Here is a 20,398-nt window from a genome sequence, read left to right as displayed (position 1 = left end):
AAATATTGGCAGATAAAGGACCACATAAAAAGACTAACAATCAATGTATGTAAAAACTAAAATGAAAGGCAGGACAGCTTAAGATTTTTGGCACCAAATTTCCACAAGCTAAGTTACACACTTCACTGAAGTCTACATAAATGTTACTGGAAACAGAATAATACAGAAAACAACATTTTTACAACTTTTAGAAAAAGTTAACAGAACATGCTACAACAGTAACCCTTGATACTGATTAAGAAGTAAAAGGCAAAATAAAATATTAACAAACAGGAAGAAAAATATGAAAAATTTATATACATACGATAATTCATAAAAAGTAAAGTTAACAGAAGTCAGTTGGGCCTTCTCAAAGTGATACGAAATATTTTAAAAGAAAATCTCAGAATTCCATTTTCATTAAGAGTTCAGCAAATCACAATAACAAATTACCTCTTAGAATACTTCTATTATCATTTTCTCCCATCCCTAATAGTTATTTAGAATAATCTTACATGAAGTTCTAGTGACTTCAAACTCAGGTCAGCAAATGCATCTCCAAGTTGCCTTTGGGTATGTACCATCTGGAAAAGCTGGGTGGACAATGTTTGAGCCAGTTTTAAAATATTTTCATATTTTTTCTTGTTATCCCTTAATATATCAATCTGAGCTTCAAGTTCAAGGTCCACAGTTCTTGAGCCACGGCCTAGCTTCTCAGAGATAATCTGTCGAGTACACTAAAAGTGGAAGATGCATTTTGTTTAGAAAGAAAAAACAAAACAAAATATAAATGCTAGAGCATATGGCATACACCATTTTTTGGATTTAAACAAGCTAGCGTAACAAACTGAAAATTGTCAGCTCCCTTAGTTGATCAGGACTCAGAAAGTAAGTTCACCAGACGTGTCTAATAATTATTACTAATCAAAGGAAGTTTTAAGACATATTTAGCAAACTTATATACTGCCATAAGAACTCTCTCACATAATTATTTTGCAAGTTTAGTACATTTGGGTAAATTATCTAAAACAGAGATATTTGGCATTAAGACTAATACAGACTGTTAATATAGGAATAAGAAGAGCACCAAAATACTACTCTCTTATTGCTTTCAAATGCTCTTTTACTTCTATCTTCCCCCTTAAATGACTTGTATATATATATGTGTGTATGAATGAGGAATAAAGAAAGAAAAAGGAAGGAAGGAATGAAAGGCGGGGGGAAAAGAGGAAGAGAGAGAAACTACTAAGTTACTTTTACTCAGACAGTGTGGTATTATATGATGTTATTGTATTCTGCCCCAGAAATAATAATACAGAAACCTATAATTTTTTTTTTTTTGTCTGAGATGGAGTCTCACTCTGTTGCCCAGGCTGGATGAAGTGCAGTGGTCCAATCTCGGCTCACTGCAACCTCCACCTCCCAGGTTCAAGTGATTCTCATGTGTCAGCCTCCTAAGTAGCTGAGATTACAGGCGTGTGCCACCAAGTCCAGCTAATTTTTTGTATTTTTAGTAGAGATGGGGTTTTGCCATGTTGGCTAGGCTGGTCTCAAACTCCTGCGCTCAACTGATCCACCTGCCTTGGCCTCCCAAAGTGCTGGGATTACAGGCATGAGCTGTTGTGCCCAGCCTAGAAACCTGTAATTTTTAAAAAGTATGTAATTTCAGAGCACATGGAAATAAGTTTTCTAGTATTAATGTTTTACTCTCAACTTAATTCAATAATACATTTTAAGAATAACTGGGGCATTAATATATACCTCATCATTAAATGTTATCAGAAATATTCTTAAAAAGTAGTAAATAAGTACTACAATTTTTTGTTTTGTTTTTTTGAGATGGAGTTTCACTCCTGTTGCCCAGGCTGGAGTGCAATGGTGCAATCTCAGCTCACCACAATCTCCACCTCCCGGGTTCAAGTGATTCTTCTGCCTCAGTCTCCCAAGTAGCTGGGATTACAGGCATGCGACACCACACACAGCTAATTTTGTATTTTTAGTAGAGATGGGGTTTCTCCATGTTGGTCAGGCTGGTCTCGAACTCCTGACCTCAGGTGATCTGCCCGCCTTGGCCTCCCAAAGTGCTGGGATTACAGGCATAAGCCACCGCACCCGGCCAGTACTACAATTTTTAAAACTTGCTCTTTATCATGTTCTTCAAAGTTCTGGTTACAGAATTAATGTCTGTGGTAAAAATTAAAATAATGCATGAAATAAGAGGTGAATTTCCTCTTCCTTTAATCACACTGAATAGTAGAAAACTACTATTAACAGTCTGATAGGTATACTAGACTTTCCTTCAAACATATATAATCTCACATATATTTTTAAAGTAAACATGAGAGTATGCTATATATAATATCCTGAATATTTCTTTTCTATGAACAAAATAATCTGAGACTTTTTCTTGTCAATATACACAAATCTGCTTATATATTTTTCTACTTCCCAACACATTTTCTATTCTCATCAACTAAGGATCCTTATAAACTTTTTTTTTTTTAACAAAAGAGTTTTATTTTTTAAAAGTAGAGAAATTCTTAACCACAAATAACAGGACAGGTGAGAGATCAAAACCATGGAAGGGGATAAAGTATTACTGTGGAAAACGTACAAACACTCCTAGGAAATGAAAACCACAAGAGAAACGTTGAATTGAAGATGTGATTTTAACAAGAAAACCATCAGCAAGATATAATGCCTGAAATTTTAACAAGATAAAGGAGATAGATAGGTCACTTATTCCCATATTTTTCTTCCACACCAGGGTTTTACCTATGCAATATTATCAGAGACATTTACTCTACTCACAAGCCAAAGCATGTGGTACTTTCACAGCAGCCTAGATATAATAATCCATTAAGTCAGAATTCATTGAGGGAGCATTGTTTCTTAGCACAATGAGAGAAATGTACTCACTACTGTCTGAGTGGCCTTTTTTTTCCCCACAGAAATAACAGTTACAAGCAGGCATAGAGGTGAAGAATTAATGAGGAAATGTTTTTTGCTTCCAGGAAGCCAAAGCAGTGGGAAGAGTAAGATGATACTGATTATAAGGCAAATTAAGATAAACTGGACACTTGAAAGAAGTTGTAAAACTAGATTCACATATATTCCAATCTGATAATTCTACACTCTTCAGCAAAACCTAAAGAATCTGGAAATGAGAGTACTACAGATTTCCTACGGGAAGATTTGTAAAGGAAGTTGTAGTGAGAAGATATAAAGTTGCTACCCATTTCCCAACTCATCAGGGTCCTAGAGGAAGTGTCTTAGATGATCTCTACAGTGGATTTTTATTTAAATTGCTTTCTAGTATATACTGAAATAAAATGTAATATTGGAGATCAGTATATATTATAAAGCAAGTTTAAAACGGAAGACAATTAACAATCTAAATTATTTAACCTTCCTCGGAGTCCCTGAAAATGGAGATCACTTACAATAAGCTGGTGGTCCTATTCAGTTTTCCATATAAATGAAAAATTCATTTTGAAGAATAGGACAAATGATGCTAAATTTAAGAGGCAAAAGGAAGCTAAAGTAAATTACTGACCTATGCAGATTCTCTACTTGGGAGAGGGTGGGTGAAATACAGTGATAGTGTACAAAATACCATGAATCAGCATTATACTGGTTTATGAATTTATGCAACAGTCAACTGTGTACTCTGAGTATTTAAGTAGTGTATTAGTCCATTTTCACCCTGCTGATAAAGACATACCTGAGACTGGGAATAAAAAGAGGTTTAATTGGACTTAGAGTTCCACGTGGCTGGGAGACCTCAGAATCATAGTGGGAGGCAAAAGGTACTTCTTACATGGTGGCAGCAAGAGAAAATGAGAAAGAAGCAAAATCGGAAACCCCTGATAAACGTATCAGATCTCGTGAAACTGATTCACTATCGCAAGAACAGCACAGGCAAGATCGGCCCCCATGATTCAATTACCTATCCCTGGGTCCCTCCCACAACACATGGCAATTCTGGGAGATACAGTTCAAGTTGGGATTTGGGTGAGGACACAACCAAACTATATCATTCCACCCCTGGCCCCTTCAAATCTCATGTCCACACATTTCAAAACCAACTATGCCTTCCCAACAGTCCCCCAAAGTCTGAACTCATTTCAGCATTAACCCAAAAGTCCACAGTCCAATGTCTCATCTGAGACAAGGCAAGTCCCTTCCGTGTATGAGTCTGTAAAAATCAAAAGCAAGCTAGTTAGTTCCTAGATACAATGGGGGTACAGGTATCGGGTAAATACAGCCATTCCAAATGGGAGAAATTGGCCAAAACAAAGGGGGAGTTATAGGGCCCATGTAGTCCAAAATCCATCAGGGCAGTCAAATTTTAAAGCTCCAAAATGATCTCCAGGTCTCGCATCCAGGTCCCACTGATGCAGGAGGTGGGTTCCTATGGTCTTGGGCAGCTCCAACCCTGTGCCTTTTCAGGGTACAGCCTTCGTCCCAGCTGCTCTCATGGGCTGGTGTTGAATGTCTGAGGTTTTTCCAGGTACACGGTGCAAGCTATCAGTGGATCTACCATTCAGGGGTCTGCAGGATGGTGGCCCTCTTCTCATAGCTCCACTAGGCAGTGCCCTAGTAGGGACTCTGTGTGGGGGGCTCTGATCCCACGATTCCCTTCCGTACTGCCCTAGCAGAGGTTCTCCATGAGGGCCCCACCCCTGTAGCAAACTTCAGCCTGGGCATCCAGGCGTTTCCATATCTCTTCTGAAATCTAGGCAGAGGTTCCCAAACCTCAATTCCTGACTTCTGTGCACCCGCAGGCTCAACATCATGTGAAAGCTGCCAAGGCTTGGGGCTTCCACCCTCTGAAGCCACAGCCCAACCTCTACATTGGCCCCTTTCAGCCATGGCTGGAGCAGCTGGGACATAGGGCATTAAGTCCCTAGGCTGCATACAGCACAGGGACCCCGGGCCTGGCCCACGAAACCACTTTTTCCTCCTGGGCCTCCAGGCCTGTGATGGAAGGGGCTACCATGAAGGTTTCTGACATGGCCTGAAGACATTTTCCCCATCGTCTTGGCAATTAACATTAGGATCCTTGCTACGTATGCAAATTTCTGCAGGTGGCCTGAATTTCTCCCCCAAAATGGGTTTTTCTTTTCTATCGCAGTCAGGCTGCAAATTCTCCAAACTTTTATGCTCTGCTTCCCTTATAAAACTGAATGCCTTTAACAGTACCCAAGTCACCGCTTGAATGCTTTGCTGCTTAGAAATTTCTTCTGCCAGATACCCTAAATCATCTCTCTCAGGTTCAAAGTTCCACAAATCTCTAGGGTAGGGGCAAAATGCCGCCAGTCTCTTTGCTAAAACATAACAGGAGTCACCTTTGCTCCAGTTCCCAATAAGTTCTTCAGCCTGGATTTTATTGTCCATATCGCTATTAGCATTTTGGGCAAAGCCATTTAACAAATCTCTAGGAAGTTCCAAACATTCTCACATTTTCCTATCTTCTTCTGAGCCCTTCAAACTATTCCAATCTCTGCCTATTACCCAGTTCCACAGTCGCTTCCACATTTTCGGGTATCTTCTCAGCAACACCCCATTCCTGGTACCAATTTACTGTATTAGTTGGTTTTCATACTGCTGATAAAGACAGACCTGAGACTGGGAATAAAAAGAGGTTTAACTGGACTTACAGTTCCACATGGTTGGGGAGGCCTCAGAATCATGGCAGAAGGCGAAAGGTACTTCTTATATGGTGGCAGCAAGAGAAAATGAGAAAGAAGCAAATGCAGAAACCCCTGATAAACCCACCAGATCTTGTGAGACTTATTCACTATCACGAGAATAGCATGGGAAAGACCGGCTCCCATGATTCAATTACCTCCCCCTAGGTCCCTCCTACAACTCATGGGAATTCTAGGAGATACAATTCGAGTTGAGATTTGGGTGGGGACACAGCCAAATCGTATCAAGTAGCACCAAGAGCTCTTCTGTAGTGCCAAAAAAAAAAAGAGTAAAGGTATTCAAGTACAAGCAAAAGAATAAACTTATGGCAACAACTGACAGATACAACAAGGATTATTAAGGTAAGGGATAGAGAAGGTAGCATAAAAGGAAAATGAATAGGGGAAGTAGGTCAACCAATAAATGAATGAGGCAACATTACAAGAAAAACAGGCATGAAAGTTTAAAAGATGCTGGTTTAAAGACATCAAAGGTTAATTTGATAAGGGTGTGAATGCTAATGGCAAACTCTTAAACATTAAGAAAAAAGTTTGGGAAAGATGCCAAATAGCTCTGAATGCTGAAACTGAGATGATTATTCTTTTTTTTTTTTTAAAGACAAACTTCAAAAAGCACTCTATTCTAGACTAGGAAAAAATAAAAATAAAAAACATAAACCATAGTTTATTATTTCAACTATTTCTGTAGATGAAAATAAATAAGAAAATAGATTTTGGATTCAAATTTTGTGAATATAATCAGGTAGATTAAAATAATATTTAAGAAGACAGGTTCAACGTCTAAACCTAAAATTGCTCCTATTATATGTTTGCTTTGAATCACCATGTTGGTCTTGGGACCAAAATTAACAACCAATAAATGAAGCTAAATATTCCCTTTAAGGAAAAGTATTAAAGCATTTGTTACAGAATAGAAACCAAAGAAATTAAAGGTAGAAAGCACGAAGGAGAGAGGACCAAAGACATAGCCAGAATCAAGTTATTCGAGAGTAAAATGGGGCCGGGTGTGGTGGCTCAATACCTGTAAGTCCCTGCACTTTGGGAGGCTGAGGTGGGAGGACTGCTTGAACCCAGGAGTTCAAGACCAGCCTAAGCAACATAGGGAGACTCCCTCTCCAAAAAAAAAAATTAGAAATTAGCCAGGAGTGGTGATGCCTGCCTGTATCCCAGCTGCTCAGGAGGCTGAGATGAGAGGATCACTTGGGTCCAGGTGGTTATGGTTGCAGTGGGCCATGATCATACAACTGCATTCGAGCCTGAGTGACAGAGTGAGACCCTATCTACACAAACAAACAAACAGTAAAATGGATAACAAGCACAGTCCTGAATCAACCAAATCAGAATCAGTATTTGAAGCATTATCCAAATGACAGTGAATGCCCAACATTAGCTAAAATTTGAGCTGAGCAGCTCAAAAAGCAATAAGAACAGAGAGTCATGTAGACCCCATAAAGTCATTACACTATGAACTTTTTTTGGTTGAGTGGAATATGTCAGCCTGGACACACTGGACTATTAACTCCGCAGAATCATGTAAGTCAGATACTTTTTCTTTTTTGACCTAGATTAAAATATCCAAGTTAAGTTCTAATGAAAAGAATTGTCATTTAAAAATAAGGTTTAAAGAAAATAATGCCTCCTTCACATAGTACTATACCATATGTATAACATTTTAAAGAGTTGTCAGTTTCATTAACACAAATTTTTAATAGGCTAAATATGGCATATTAATATGAGATAAATATGGAATCTTAATAGTGATTCAACTCAGATTATTGTAGAGGTAAGAGATGCAAGAAGAGAAACAGATAATAACACATAAACACACAGGAACAAATAGATAATGAACAAGGAAAACATCAACTAAATAACATGAAAGGAAGGCTCAAATGAACAAAAAGCTTAAACTTGCTCAGTCTAGTATGAAAGATGAACAGGTAAAATGAAAGGGAATTCCAAGCAGTAGGCAAATATAGCCTTATGAACAAAGTTACAGAAGCATGAGACAGCACAGATTGTTTAGGAAGTTTCTGGGTAATTTGGTATGAATCACTTGATCCATAGATAGAAAAGAGGCAGAGACAGAGTGGGAAAGGTAGATAGAGGTCAGATTCATGCCATTCTAAAAACAGTGGGAATCAACTGAAGGATTTTAAGCAGGAGCGAACCCACGTTAGGCAGGGTCGAACATGTAATCTTAGTGAATTGGTTAAGAAGCTGTTACAGTAATGTGAGAGAGTAATAAATAAATCTATGGCTGTGAAGGCTGGGATGGAGAAGAACAGGGGAAAAGATGAAAGAGTATTAAGAAGGCAGAATGCATAGGACTTAATGACTGACTGGCTATGTGGAATCAGCAAGAAGACGGAATAGAAATCCATGAATATTTTAGAAGAAGAGTTTAAGCAAGCATCACTTTTTGAAGACTACCATTGGGATTTCTCAGATTCTACACTGACATGAGCTAAATAATTTTTGGACAGATTCATGTAACATGTTTCACGGAGGTTTTACCATCTTAAGAAAACCTATACTTTTGTAGAAGACTTCTAGATCATATTTTAAGGTATTAACTGAAAGAATAAATTCACTTCTGTTTTACTGCTGAGAAGATGTAAGAAAGGCCTGTTCTGTATAAAAATATAGACAGCTCCTAATTTACCAATCACTAGACCCACAATCAGTTCATGAATATAGGGAGAATTGTGGCTAATGTTCTAACCTGAACTGCTAGGGCTTTCATCCTAACAATTCCACGAATTCTACTGTCTTGCCCCTGTTAAAATTCAAAAAATACTAAGTGGATTTGGGGGTTGAGCTGTTTGCAATACATCAAACACAATATGGGTTAAATAATTTGCTTTTTTGTTTTATGGAGGGCATAAGAAAATAATCACCAATTACTCTGAAGCAATGCAATTAAGAATGTTAACCAACTTTAGAAACACAACTCATTTGCAATCTGGTGTTGCCCACATAGTTACTGCTTAGTTATCATAGTAAAATCAGAGAATTTCAAACTTCGGAGAACTAATATACCTCTCTTCACCTTCAGCTCCTATAAAGTATCAAAAGGAGGGGAAAGAGCAAATATATCTATAGTAGCTCTACGGCTAAATAAATTCCAAAGCAGTACATGTCTTCAATTATGTACATTATCGGTTAATAAGCATTTTAATAGCTTTTTTACTCTTTTGTACTAAATTCTTAAATTACATGCAAAGATCAATGATAAAACAAACACTTCATTTTCTAATTGTATTTCTACCATGTTTAGATGGCATTTTCTCTTCTCTATGTGCATTTAATTGCAACATAATGACTTGAATAAACATATAAATGAACTTTTTTAGAGCCATTTAGGGTGGAAACATTAAATAATTACAAACCTTATAGGTGTTTAGACTCCACTTTCTAACAAGTTCTAACTTTTCCATTGCAGGATTTTTAATTTCATCTGCTAGAATAACTGGTCCACTTTTTGTCTGTGTTCTCTGGCCACCTGCAAGATAACAAAAGATAAAAACACAATCCAGATGAAGACAAGCAGGGAAAGAAAACAAAACCCTGACATTGTTCAAATTAAAATACTTATGCATCTAAAAAAAGAAAAAAGGTTCCCACAAAGTAAAGAACTAGAACTTCCTGGAATTGCTGAGGATAGTTTCCTAATTACTTAAACAACACTTCTATCCATTAAACACAAATGCCATGTGACTTATCTGTCTTCTTTAAATAAACAAACAAAAAAACCCTGCTGCAATCAGCCTAATTTTCTATATAAGCTGCCGTTTACTTCAAGAAAAATAAAATTTCCACAACTAATCTTATACACTAATGACACTAAAAAAGAAGTATCTTAGTCGATAAAACTCTAAAAGGCCACGTATTCCCCACAGTGATCTTTCACTGTAATGTGCAGACTACAACAACAATAGAATGTTGCTATAATTTTGGAGAATTTGAAAAAAATAATTCAAATTTCATATAGTAGTTCAATTTAAATAGTCATTAAAGATATGCTATCACTAGTATGAAAGGCTGGGTTGAAACAAGATCTATATTGTACCTCTTTTTTCTCAAGAGACCACAAAAAAAAAGGTAAGAAAACCAAAAAGAGCCATAATGAATAAAGAAGCAGTGTAAATTCCTGACAATGTACTCTTCCAACAATTAAGAATTTTTGATATGAAAGCAACTCTACAACTATATAGTTCTTAATAGTAAAACAGTTTTCATAGTCAAAATATTTTTCATTTCAGTTTTGGGATGGAAACTTTCTAATAATTTAAAAAGAATAATGAAATAAGGAAAAGAGAAAAATTAGGATCAGCTCCCAGTAAAAATGTGATCAGCCCCCAGTAAAAATCCCCAAAAATTTCTTCTCTCACTTATTCCTATAACCAGACCAATCTTTCCCATAGCTTTACCAGTCCAAGAACAAGAATGGTATATAAAATAGAACACATTTAAGAATTTACAAAATTTTCACAAAACAAAATATAAATGTTAACATTTCATATAAGAAGAAACATGGAGTTCATTTTTTCTCCCATTTTTATAGTCCAGTAACAGTAAAGTGCAGAGCAAATTGAATGTGAAGATACTGATTTTCCCAAGTATTTTTTCATTGGGTATAACTGGTAAATTAATAGTATTGTGTTGCAATCTGCAAACTATTTGTAAGTTAAAGCTAAAAGTAAGAAGACAAGACCTTTTTCATTTAACCCATTCTTAAAAACAACCAACCTAATTGTTGAAGGTTGTTTTTCCTTTAACTGAAAATAGAAGGCAGAGCTGCAAAGATGAGAGTTTAGGATCAAACGGTAAACCTACATTTTCCAGAGCAAGGAAAGAATGATTTAAAGCAAATCAAATTTTATAATGTTTTAATTTTAAAATGGATTAAGTTTCAGGTATGAGATACAGCCTAATTATTCTGAAAAGCCACAAAGATAGGATACAGTTAGAAAAATTATTTCCTTTATTGTTAATAAGGCAGCCACCAAAAAAGTCAGAATAACACACACCTAAGAATACAAAGCAAGTGATTATGAAACTGAGTAAATTAGTGTAGCTTCAGCAGTAGCAAGAAGGGCTTTATCCAATCACTGCAGTGAATACCTGCAGGAACAATTAAATCACTTCCTTGTTGAGCCACTCGACTAGCTGCAACCCTGCTAGGAGACATAACAGATGGCAGTGGCGGTGCTGGGGAACCTGAAAAGGTAGACATTTTAACTGTGAAAATCCTTTTCCTCCTCCATATACTGTACATTTTGAATATAGGGTTACTGATATTTCCTTTAAAAATATTCAGACACTAGGATTAAAAGTTGGAATTAATATATTTGTTTTCTTTCAGGGAAGGACTAATAATAAATGTATGCTACCAGGCTCAGTTTTTATTTAAACTTTTCATCAAACTATCAAAACTAAACAAAATATGTAACTATATGATGAAATCTGGTAAGATGACATCTAACCAGGATTTTAACTGGACTCTACTATTTCCAAAATCAGTTAACAGAATGTGAATACAGTCCTATAGTTGGATGATTCAAAGGTTCGGTAAATATTTCATAACTTGCTACTCTCATATATAAAGGAAAAGCTCTTCAAGTAAAAATTCAAAGGCATGTAAGGGATATTAAAACATGCTTTCATACATCTTATAAGAAATGTGAAAGAATTACAGCCTTCACAGGAATTGTAGCCCAAAATTTCAAATCATAAATCAAATGTCACATAGTGTGTCTCATTGCTATTCATAATGTGGACATAGGGGACCCTTCTTCAATTCACCTGGACACTTGTTAGAAATGCAAAATCTCAGTCCCTGCCCAGACCTACTGAACCCAAACCTGCATTTTCATAACATTTCCCCAGGTGATTTGTATGTACTTTGAAATTTGAGAAGTGCTGATGTAGAATATTTTTTGACATTATAAGAATCACTTTTGGAGCTTTTAAAACATACCTGGGATACTCAACAAGATCTACTGATTATCAGTGAAACAGGCATCAATTCTTTTGCAAAAGCCACTCGACGATTCTCAAATACAACCAAGTTTGAGAACCAGAGGAAACAACACAATTTTTGTATGAAAAACAACTAAGTTTTAAATCCTAACACTGAGTTTAAAATTCTGGCTCTATCTACCACATGATACCAGGAACACCCTGGCAAATTACTAAATACCTCTGAGCCTTGATTATCTACAAAGTAAGAAATATTGACTACTGGCTGAGAGCGGTGGCTCATGCTTGTAATCCCAGCACTTTGGGAGGCAGAGGCAGATGGATTGCTTGAGCTCAGGAGTTCAAGACCAGCCTGGGCAACATGGCAAAACACCATCTTGCTGGGCGTGGTGGCACAAGCCTGTAGTCCCACCTACTCAGAGGTTGTGGTAGAAGGACTGCTTGAGCCCAGGAGGAGGAGGCCGCAGTCAGCCGAGATCGCACCACTGAACTCCAACCTGAGTGACAGTGCCAGACCTTGTCTCAATTAAAAAAAAAAAAAGAAAGAAAGAAACACTGACTACCCAACATTGCTGCTAATGTCTAGCATTAAACAAAAAAAAGGGAGTAATAAGTTTTTAAAACTGAAAAAATATTAAAGTCCTTCTATGTTTAGCTAAGAATATTTTAATGTCTATAATGTACTTTTATTTCAATTACACTCTTCCCCAGTTCTCTGGAAAAAATATATGCATTAAGTTCATAATTAAATTTCCTAATAAGAAAGACACATCTACTTTCTTTACTACTAGTAAAAATTGGTCATATCCCAGATGTACTAAATTCTGATGTAGAAACAGTCAGGAGTTCTAACAGTATAAAATATACCTTAACTTGAACTGGATCTCACATTAAAATTCAAACATGCAATAGACCTAAACTAAATATTGTTGTTAACTTTCAAAATGACAGATATTTGTCTCTTTAAATCTGTTAAGTTATAAAATTTAAAACCAGAAGGGATGATGGAAATCAACTAAACTCTCACATTAAACGGTAAGTAAGATTAATGAAGCCCAGAGAAGTTAAAATAGTTTCTTATTAGAGACTCAGATGTTCTGAACACCATGGTATCTCCATTATTAAATTCAATATAGAAACCACTAATCTACAAGTTACTTGTTGAGTTGGAAGGCATTTTAATAGGTTATCCAGTCCAATCACCATTTTAAACAAAGACTGTATCTCTACTGTCCAAGGCATAAGGGATTCTAAAATAAAGTGTAAAATAAAAGACTACTGTTCTTCCATGTCTTGACCCCAGGAATAGGAGCTCTATTGTTCTAGTTATTACAGTTTATTAATCTTGCATAAGAAATAAACCATAGCACTACATGAGATGTGTATAATATAACAAATGATATGTAACTTTCTAAAGTAAAATAGCAAATGATGTAGTGTGGCTGTAACTGGGACTTCAGCTTTTTTGATTTACCTTCAAAGGTAATTATCACTTCTCTGTATCTTTAATACTTTAACCCTTTAAACAACTGTTACCAAAATCATTCACCAATACCAACTAAAAAATAAATAATAATACAGGATCTCTCAATAATACAGGCTCTTACTAACTGGCTAAATTTGGGGAATTAAATCTATTTCATCTCAACAACAAAAATCTAGAAAGATGAATACATATGTGCAAAGATTTATACCCCCATTAAAACAAAACCCTGGTACCAAGTACACTTCACTCTTATGAGCTTTGATTTATTCATGATTTCCACTATTACTGATTCTGCAACATCTTTGGTGCCAGGCAGATTTCAATATTTGTTGTTTTTAAGCTGAATTTAAGTATAACTTTTTAATTTACTCTAGATAGATAAAAAAGTAGATGGTTATACTCTTCTTGTTAACTGTTTAAGCAATAGTCATAATTTATCATTTAGTCATCTTCCAGAGAGCTAACATAGCCCTAATTCCTTTAACATTTTTTCGTAAGACCTATTTTCCAGATTGTAATCATTGTATGTTATTCTTTCTCATGTTCATTCCAATTTATCTACATAAACAATCACAACTTTCCAACAAATGCTTAACTAATTTAAGTATAGCAGCAGAATGATTATTTTCCTAATACACTGATCAACAATACGGTTTGGATTTTAAAGTTTTATAAACTCAGTTCAGAGAGACATTTATTACTGCCATTATCATGAAATATATTTTCTTATTCCAATTGGAAGGATTAGGATGTATCTATAAGCAAGTGAAACTGATGGGCATTTTAATGCTCATGTATATCAGTTCATAATGGCCAACTGATTTCAATTATTGTATAATACCATTATACAATAACTTTAAGGGGGAAAATGCCAGCTAAATAATTTCATTAAAATATTTAAAATATCTTAATAGTAAAATTAGTTTTTTATTCTATGTTGACATTTAAATTTTAGAATTGGTGATTAGTCAAAAAAATGGTACCAAATTATGCAAAGTAAGCCTTATCTTTTTCAGCACTCTTAGTTTTAGGTACTCAGTCAGCCCTTCCAAATTCAAAGTTATCCCTGATATAAGAATGCCGTGATGCTTCAGAATGACTACTAAGACATTGACGTGATTGCTTCCTTTATTTTTCTAAACATATGAATGAAAAGAGAAAAAAAATGATGTCAGTAGACAGTCCATTCATTTCACAGCCTAAAGGAGAGGATATTATACTGGATTATCCTAAATGTCTATTTCCAGGATCCATATAGCAGAGAATATAGTTCAAAATCTAAATTGTTCTTTAAATAAAGTATTGGCCAACTGTACAACAAAAACAGAATATGGCCGGGCGCAGTGGCTCACGCCTGTAATCCCAGCACTTTGGGAGGCCCAGGCGGGAGGATTGCCTGAGCTCAGGAGTTTGGAGACCAGCCTGATCAACATAGTGAAACTCCGTCTCTTCTAAAAATACAAAAATTAGCCCGGCGCGGTGGCAGGTGCCTGTAATCCCAACTACTTGGGAGGCTGAGGCAGGAGAATCGCTTGAACTCGGGGGCAGAGGTTGCAGTAAGCCAAGATCGTGCCACTGCACTCCGGCCTGGACAACAGAGTGAGACTCCATCTTTAAAAAAAAAATACAGAATACTAATATCTGCAAGAGGGCTATGGTTTACAAAGGCATGCTCATAATCGTTTCTTCATTTTGTAAAATGTAATGCAGCATTAAAATTAATATGTGCTTAATTGAACTGAACATAAACTATAGCTACTACTTTACAGTACTGTCCAGAAAATCTATTTCCCACATCTAAATGTTTACACGGCTTTACTTTCACTCGTGTAAAAAAAAAAAAAAAAAAGTTAAAAAAGTTATCACAAGTAAAAGCATTAAGAAAGGAGCCAATATTTTCCTATTAAAAACAGACACAGATATGAGACGTGTGCAGAAAAGAGTTAACACAGCAGGTCTAACTGCTATCCTTAAAAAGGCTGGCATGCGGCAACTTGAATTTTGGGAGGATTCCCTCCATTGCCAGAATGATTACGAGTGCCTCACTGTGCTTAAGCTGTTTACCTGCAATGTGGCTTATGCTGCTTACCTGCTTTCCTTTTGGAAGTCTAGAATCTCGGTATGTAACAGACAGAGAAACCTATGTGATCAGCCCCCAGTAAAAATCCCAATCATGGAGTTTCTAAATGAGCTTCCCTAGTTAGCAAAATTTGACCTATGTTGTCAGTCTCACTGCTGGAGGAATTAAGCAATTCCTGTGTGATTAAGCTGGGAGAAGACTCTTGGAAGCTTATGCCTAGTTTTCCTCAGACTTAGCCTACGCACTTTTTGCCTTTACTGATTGTGCTTGCTACTTTCATTATAATAAATCATAGCCATGAGTGTCACCATGTAAGTCCTGTGAGTTCTCCTAGCAAATTATTGATTTGGTTAAAAGAATGCTTAAAGAATATTAATTTGGCAGACATGTAAGAACAGCTTGGAAGAGTCAGAAACTGAGGCAAGATCAATCATAAAATACCACTATATCTCAGGTATTCAATAGCTACAGTTTAGGATAGAGAGGTGGTCAAAAGTATGGAGAGAAGGGAGGAAATTTAGGAATAATTAAGAGTAATTAAAATACAAACTTTTAATGAGTGTGGTCTTGGAGACCTATATAATGTAAAAAGTTCATTTTTCTATTTGCTTTGAAATAAGAAATATGTATTTATAAAAATCAACAGTGATTTATAAATTTCATGGTTACAAGTTAAAATAATCTACATCTACATTTCTGATATAATTTTTGTTTTTACTTCAGTATTTTATAACCAATTTTTAAATAATAACCAGTGATATCATGCACATTGATCTGTTTATATAAAGGAGACTACTGAAATAATTCTAATATTACTTAAATTGAAGAGAAAAAGGAATACATTTATAATCAATGTTTTATCACAGAATGAAAGGGCTCCATTCTTGTGCTTTATTAATAAAGGTAGCATTTGGTGAACTTCTCTCATCCTCCATCCCAGCCATCTTTACAAATATATGGGCTCTTACCTTGAAATGCTCCAGCTTCAATAACGCCCTCTTTGGTATTGTCAAAGCCATGAGATGTAATTTGGGTTTCTGAGAGACCAAGTCCAGATGGTAATGAATGCTTCAAATCCTTAGCAAGATTTAAATAAAAGAAAAAAACTTTGTAAAAAATCCCACATGACATAACAATTCAGAATAATTGTATCCTTTTAATCAAATCTTAGATTATTTTTCTCTCTGCTATGCGGTATTCCCTTATGCTGTCATGGCATTCTATAATGATGTATAATCAGCAGCAAATACAGCAAGATTTGTATTAAGTGGTATTGTGTACATCACATACAATACACTTTCATCATTTTGGAATTAGGCAGCAGGCAGATATTAAAATTCAATGTAAAAATTTCAATCTTACTGATACATCAGAAAAATTATTTTAATGAGCAAAATTAAGATCATTCAATTGCCATGTCTAATATGTAAAAGCTGACATCTAATATAATCACAATGAGCCTGGCTAATGCGCAGTATAAACAAATCATTCACTTGCCATGTTAATTTCTTTTCCATTTCAAGAGGGCTTCTCTGACTTCAATCAGGGTGAAGTAAACAAAACTTATTTAGATTTACATTGCACAATGATAATAGTTAACCTAACTGCAAATTAGCCTATAACAGAAACTTATTATAATAAAAATAATATTCAACACTGGGTCTTAAGAGCTTAAAAAGTATAAAAAGTCAAGAAGCACAATGTTCTTTAAAAGGCACAATCCTAGTTAAGTATATTCTAAGTTTTTTTTTTCCAGAACCTTGTAAATTAAATCTCAGGGCTTAAGTAATGATTAGGCAAAAAGGCCAAGTAAAACTGTAAAATCACCAAGAAGCAAAGCTGAGGCTACAGTCTGCTGGCTTCCAGTGATGCAACAATTATGAATAATGTAGACTTAAATCTGGCCTATCCACGTGACTAGAACTTCAGAGAAATCAAACTGAAATGAAGGCATTAAATCTAAAATAAAATCACTTTTCTATTTACCTTTATTAAATTTTCATGGGAATTTCAGGGCTATGACAAGTTAAAAGTAAACACAGCTAGTAAGCTAAAGTTTTAGACTGGTCATAGTTTAAGATAGCAGATTTTAGATCATAAATATATATAACTAGTGTTATATATTTTTTCTAATCCATTACACCTTTTCTTGATGTAATGGTATAGAGCCTATAGCAGGGGTCCAGGATATTTCTCCAAAGACAGAGTTATACTTTCTTTCTTTCTTTCCTTATTTTTTTTTTATTTTTATTTTTTTTTACCTAGGACAAAACATACACATCTTAATCAGTAGGTGAAGGCAATATGCAATCAAAGAGGAAAGTATATAACAATTTATAATGTAGTTAAGAATTCAGAAGAGGAAATGATCAGTGTGCATTCAATAGAAGAAAAAGTCTTAATGGAAGAGATGGATTCTAAACCGCATCAATGACCAACATGGATGATATGGAATGTTGGAGGGATGGAATAGGATTAGGAAGAGTTCATCTTCAACCTAGCAGAAAAACTTTCGGGGGAGAGGGTGGGTAGCACTGGGCAGTCGTTATCATATTATTGGGATAGCATGGAGGCCAGCAACTAGGCTCCCATGGCCAACGTTGCTAAAGGTCTATGTTGACAGATAGGGGTAAATGAATTAGAAAATTTTGAGTAATGGGTTTACTTGATTTGGTTAAAGCATTGCTTAAAGAATATCAATTTGGTGGACATGTAAGAACAGCTTGGAAGAGTTAGAAACTGAGGCAAGATTAATCATAAGATACCACTGTATCTCAAGTATTCGACAGCTAAAGTTTAGGATAGAGAGGTGACCAAAAGAACAGAAAGAAGGGATGAAATTTAGAATAATTAAGAGTAATTAAAATACAAACTTTTAATGAAAATTCAGGGCATAGCCATATGTCAAATATAATAATAAAGTGGTATAGCTAAGATAATATATACTACTGAAATAAGAAGCCCTTTCAGAAGTTAATTTCCAGAATCATGAACCAAAATGCAAAGGGATTATTAAATCACTAGTCAAGAAGATTTGATCTTAAACAATTATATCTACTCTGCTACTTAAGTAAAAATAGTGTAGGACAAGTTAAGTGACATGTTGTATAATATAACTTGAAAACACCCTGTTTTGGAATGTTTGCTGAAGAAGTTTCCATCTGGATTCTAATGTTCTCCTAAATGTACTCCTTAAACGTACTTGATGTTTTTCTTGACCAATGTATAAGCAACACTCAATTACCTTTTCTTCCTTAAGTTTTTCACTATTTTCAGTGTGGAACTTACTAACTTACACAACATCGTAGAAATACAGTAAGGATAACTTGGTTCATCATCTCTATACTTCTGAAAAAAGGTATATGCTGTAAATGAAAACAGATGGCTAAAAGAATAGAAACAAAACAGTTCCTAAAGATGAATAGAATCTTCTAGGTGCTAGGCCACGGAGTCATGCTTTTCTCTACTTTGCATCATCTTTGGAGGACTCTCTGGGACTATATTACGATTAGGTACCCAGGTCCAGAGCATGCTGAATCTCTATCACTAAACTTCTTTAGTTAACCATGAACATTTATTAGAATCTGTGATTTCAAATTAAGTACATAGGATTTAATATAATTTCCATTCTGAAAGGTAAAGTTTTACATTGCTTAAAACTATTCTTAGATATTTTTACTAAAGCCTTTTAAAAACTGAAGTATAAAAAAGTCAATTTGGTTTAATTAAATTAAAAATATTTCTTGGCCGGGCACAGTGGCTCACGCCTGTAATCCCAGCACTTTGGGAGGCCAAGGCGGGCAGATCACGAGGTCAGGAGATCAAGACCATCCTGGCTAACACGGTGAAACCCCATCTCTACTAAAAATACAAAAAATTAGCCGGGCGAGGTGGCGGGCGCCTGTAGTCCCAGCTACTCGGGAGGCTGAGGCAGGAGAATGGCGTGAACCCCAGGGGGCGGAGCCTGCAGTGAGCTGAGATCTCGCCACTGCACTCCAGCCTGGGGGACAGCGAGACTCCGTTTCAAAAAAAAAAAAAAAAAAAAAAATAGTTCTTAAAATTCCCTCCAGATCCTAACACCTAAGAATGGAAAAACAAACACCCATATACTGACCTTCTACTGTCTATTAATAACATTTGTAGGCTGTCTATGAAATCTAAAAATCTACCTTGTCATAAGTATCTTTGCTTAGTTTTAGCCATTTTAATTTTATCCATTCAATCTTAAATCTCCAATTTTGCAGCCTGGTTTCCTTTTTCTAGCTAAACAAATATCTGTCCAGTTAACTGACTAATTTATTATTGGAAATAAATTAAATGGAGGGGATTGTGTCTGGGAATGGCTCCTTCATCCTGTAGTTCTCAACCCTGGGATTTCATCACACTGGCAGTGAGATGGGTGTAAAGTGATTTGTTACTAGTAGTAGTTAAAAGCAAAACACTTATCAACTTCAGTGTGTAAAGTATTTATATTACGGTAGGTTCAAGGCAATCTCTGTGACTCTTTCGTTGCATTTTAGTATGCTTTTTGGACTGAGAGATACAGGGTGGAGTTTCAGAAGGCAAACAAAATTGTTTAGCACTTTGGACATCAGTGAAAATGTCTGAGAACTGACTCTGATTTCAAATGCATCCATTATTTCAAAAAAATAATAACTAGCAATCATTTGATGAGGCAGTTTGATATAATGGATGCAATGTGGGCTCTGAAGTCAGCTCAGATATACCTGAGTTTGAATCCTGGCTCCAGTCACTTAATGGCTGCATAACCCCAGGCAAACAGTCTGAATTGCTGAGTTTCTTCACTGTAACATGATAATGTGAAGGGATAATTATTCTTACCTCACAGACAACATACAAAAAGTACACTACAATGTCTGGTACTTCAAGTATTAATGTCTTTCTCCTTCATCCCAATTTTTAAATAGAACTCTTCTGGAGACTAGAAGTTGGAATGACGAAAGATTATTTTCTTATATGTAAAACTGACCATTATATCTAAGAATGTATTTTCATATCACTTAGGATGAGTGATTTTTATTTTTTGAGTGACAAAGTCATGAAATTATAAGTATTTCCACCCTTATTATGCTTACAACCCCATTTTAATTATATTAGAGCATGCCTAGACGGGAAACCAACCATATAATTAACTTC

The 20,398-nt window shown here is 35.6% G+C and overlaps 1 protein-coding gene across 2 annotated transcripts in view; it reads right to left on the bottom strand.

Annotated features, from left to right (window-relative positions):
• ARFIP1 (ADP ribosylation factor interacting protein 1) overlaps nt 1-20,398 on the bottom strand; it is a 129,912-nt gene that overhangs the window by 29,461 nt on the left and 80,053 nt on the right. For both annotated transcript variants that reach the window (XM_012508222.2, XM_012508223.2), the window contains exons 3-5: nt 16,210-16,318; nt 9,083-9,195; nt 495-716 (exon numbers count right to left, since the gene is read on the bottom strand). In XM_012508222.2, the coding sequence (XP_012363676.1) occupies nt 495-716; nt 9,083-9,195; nt 16,210-16,318 (444 nt within the window). The remainder of the gene's footprint in view (nt 1-494; nt 717-9,082; nt 9,196-16,209; nt 16,319-20,398) is intronic.

Source organism: Nomascus leucogenys, chromosome 7b (assembly GCF_006542625.1).
Source record: "Nomascus leucogenys isolate Asia chromosome 7b, Asia_NLE_v1, whole genome shotgun sequence".
Taxonomy (NCBI): domain Eukaryota; kingdom Metazoa; phylum Chordata; class Mammalia; order Primates; family Hylobatidae; genus Nomascus; species Nomascus leucogenys.
Note: the sequence above shows the minus strand (reverse complement) of the source record. Positions and strands in the feature narration are given on the sequence as shown.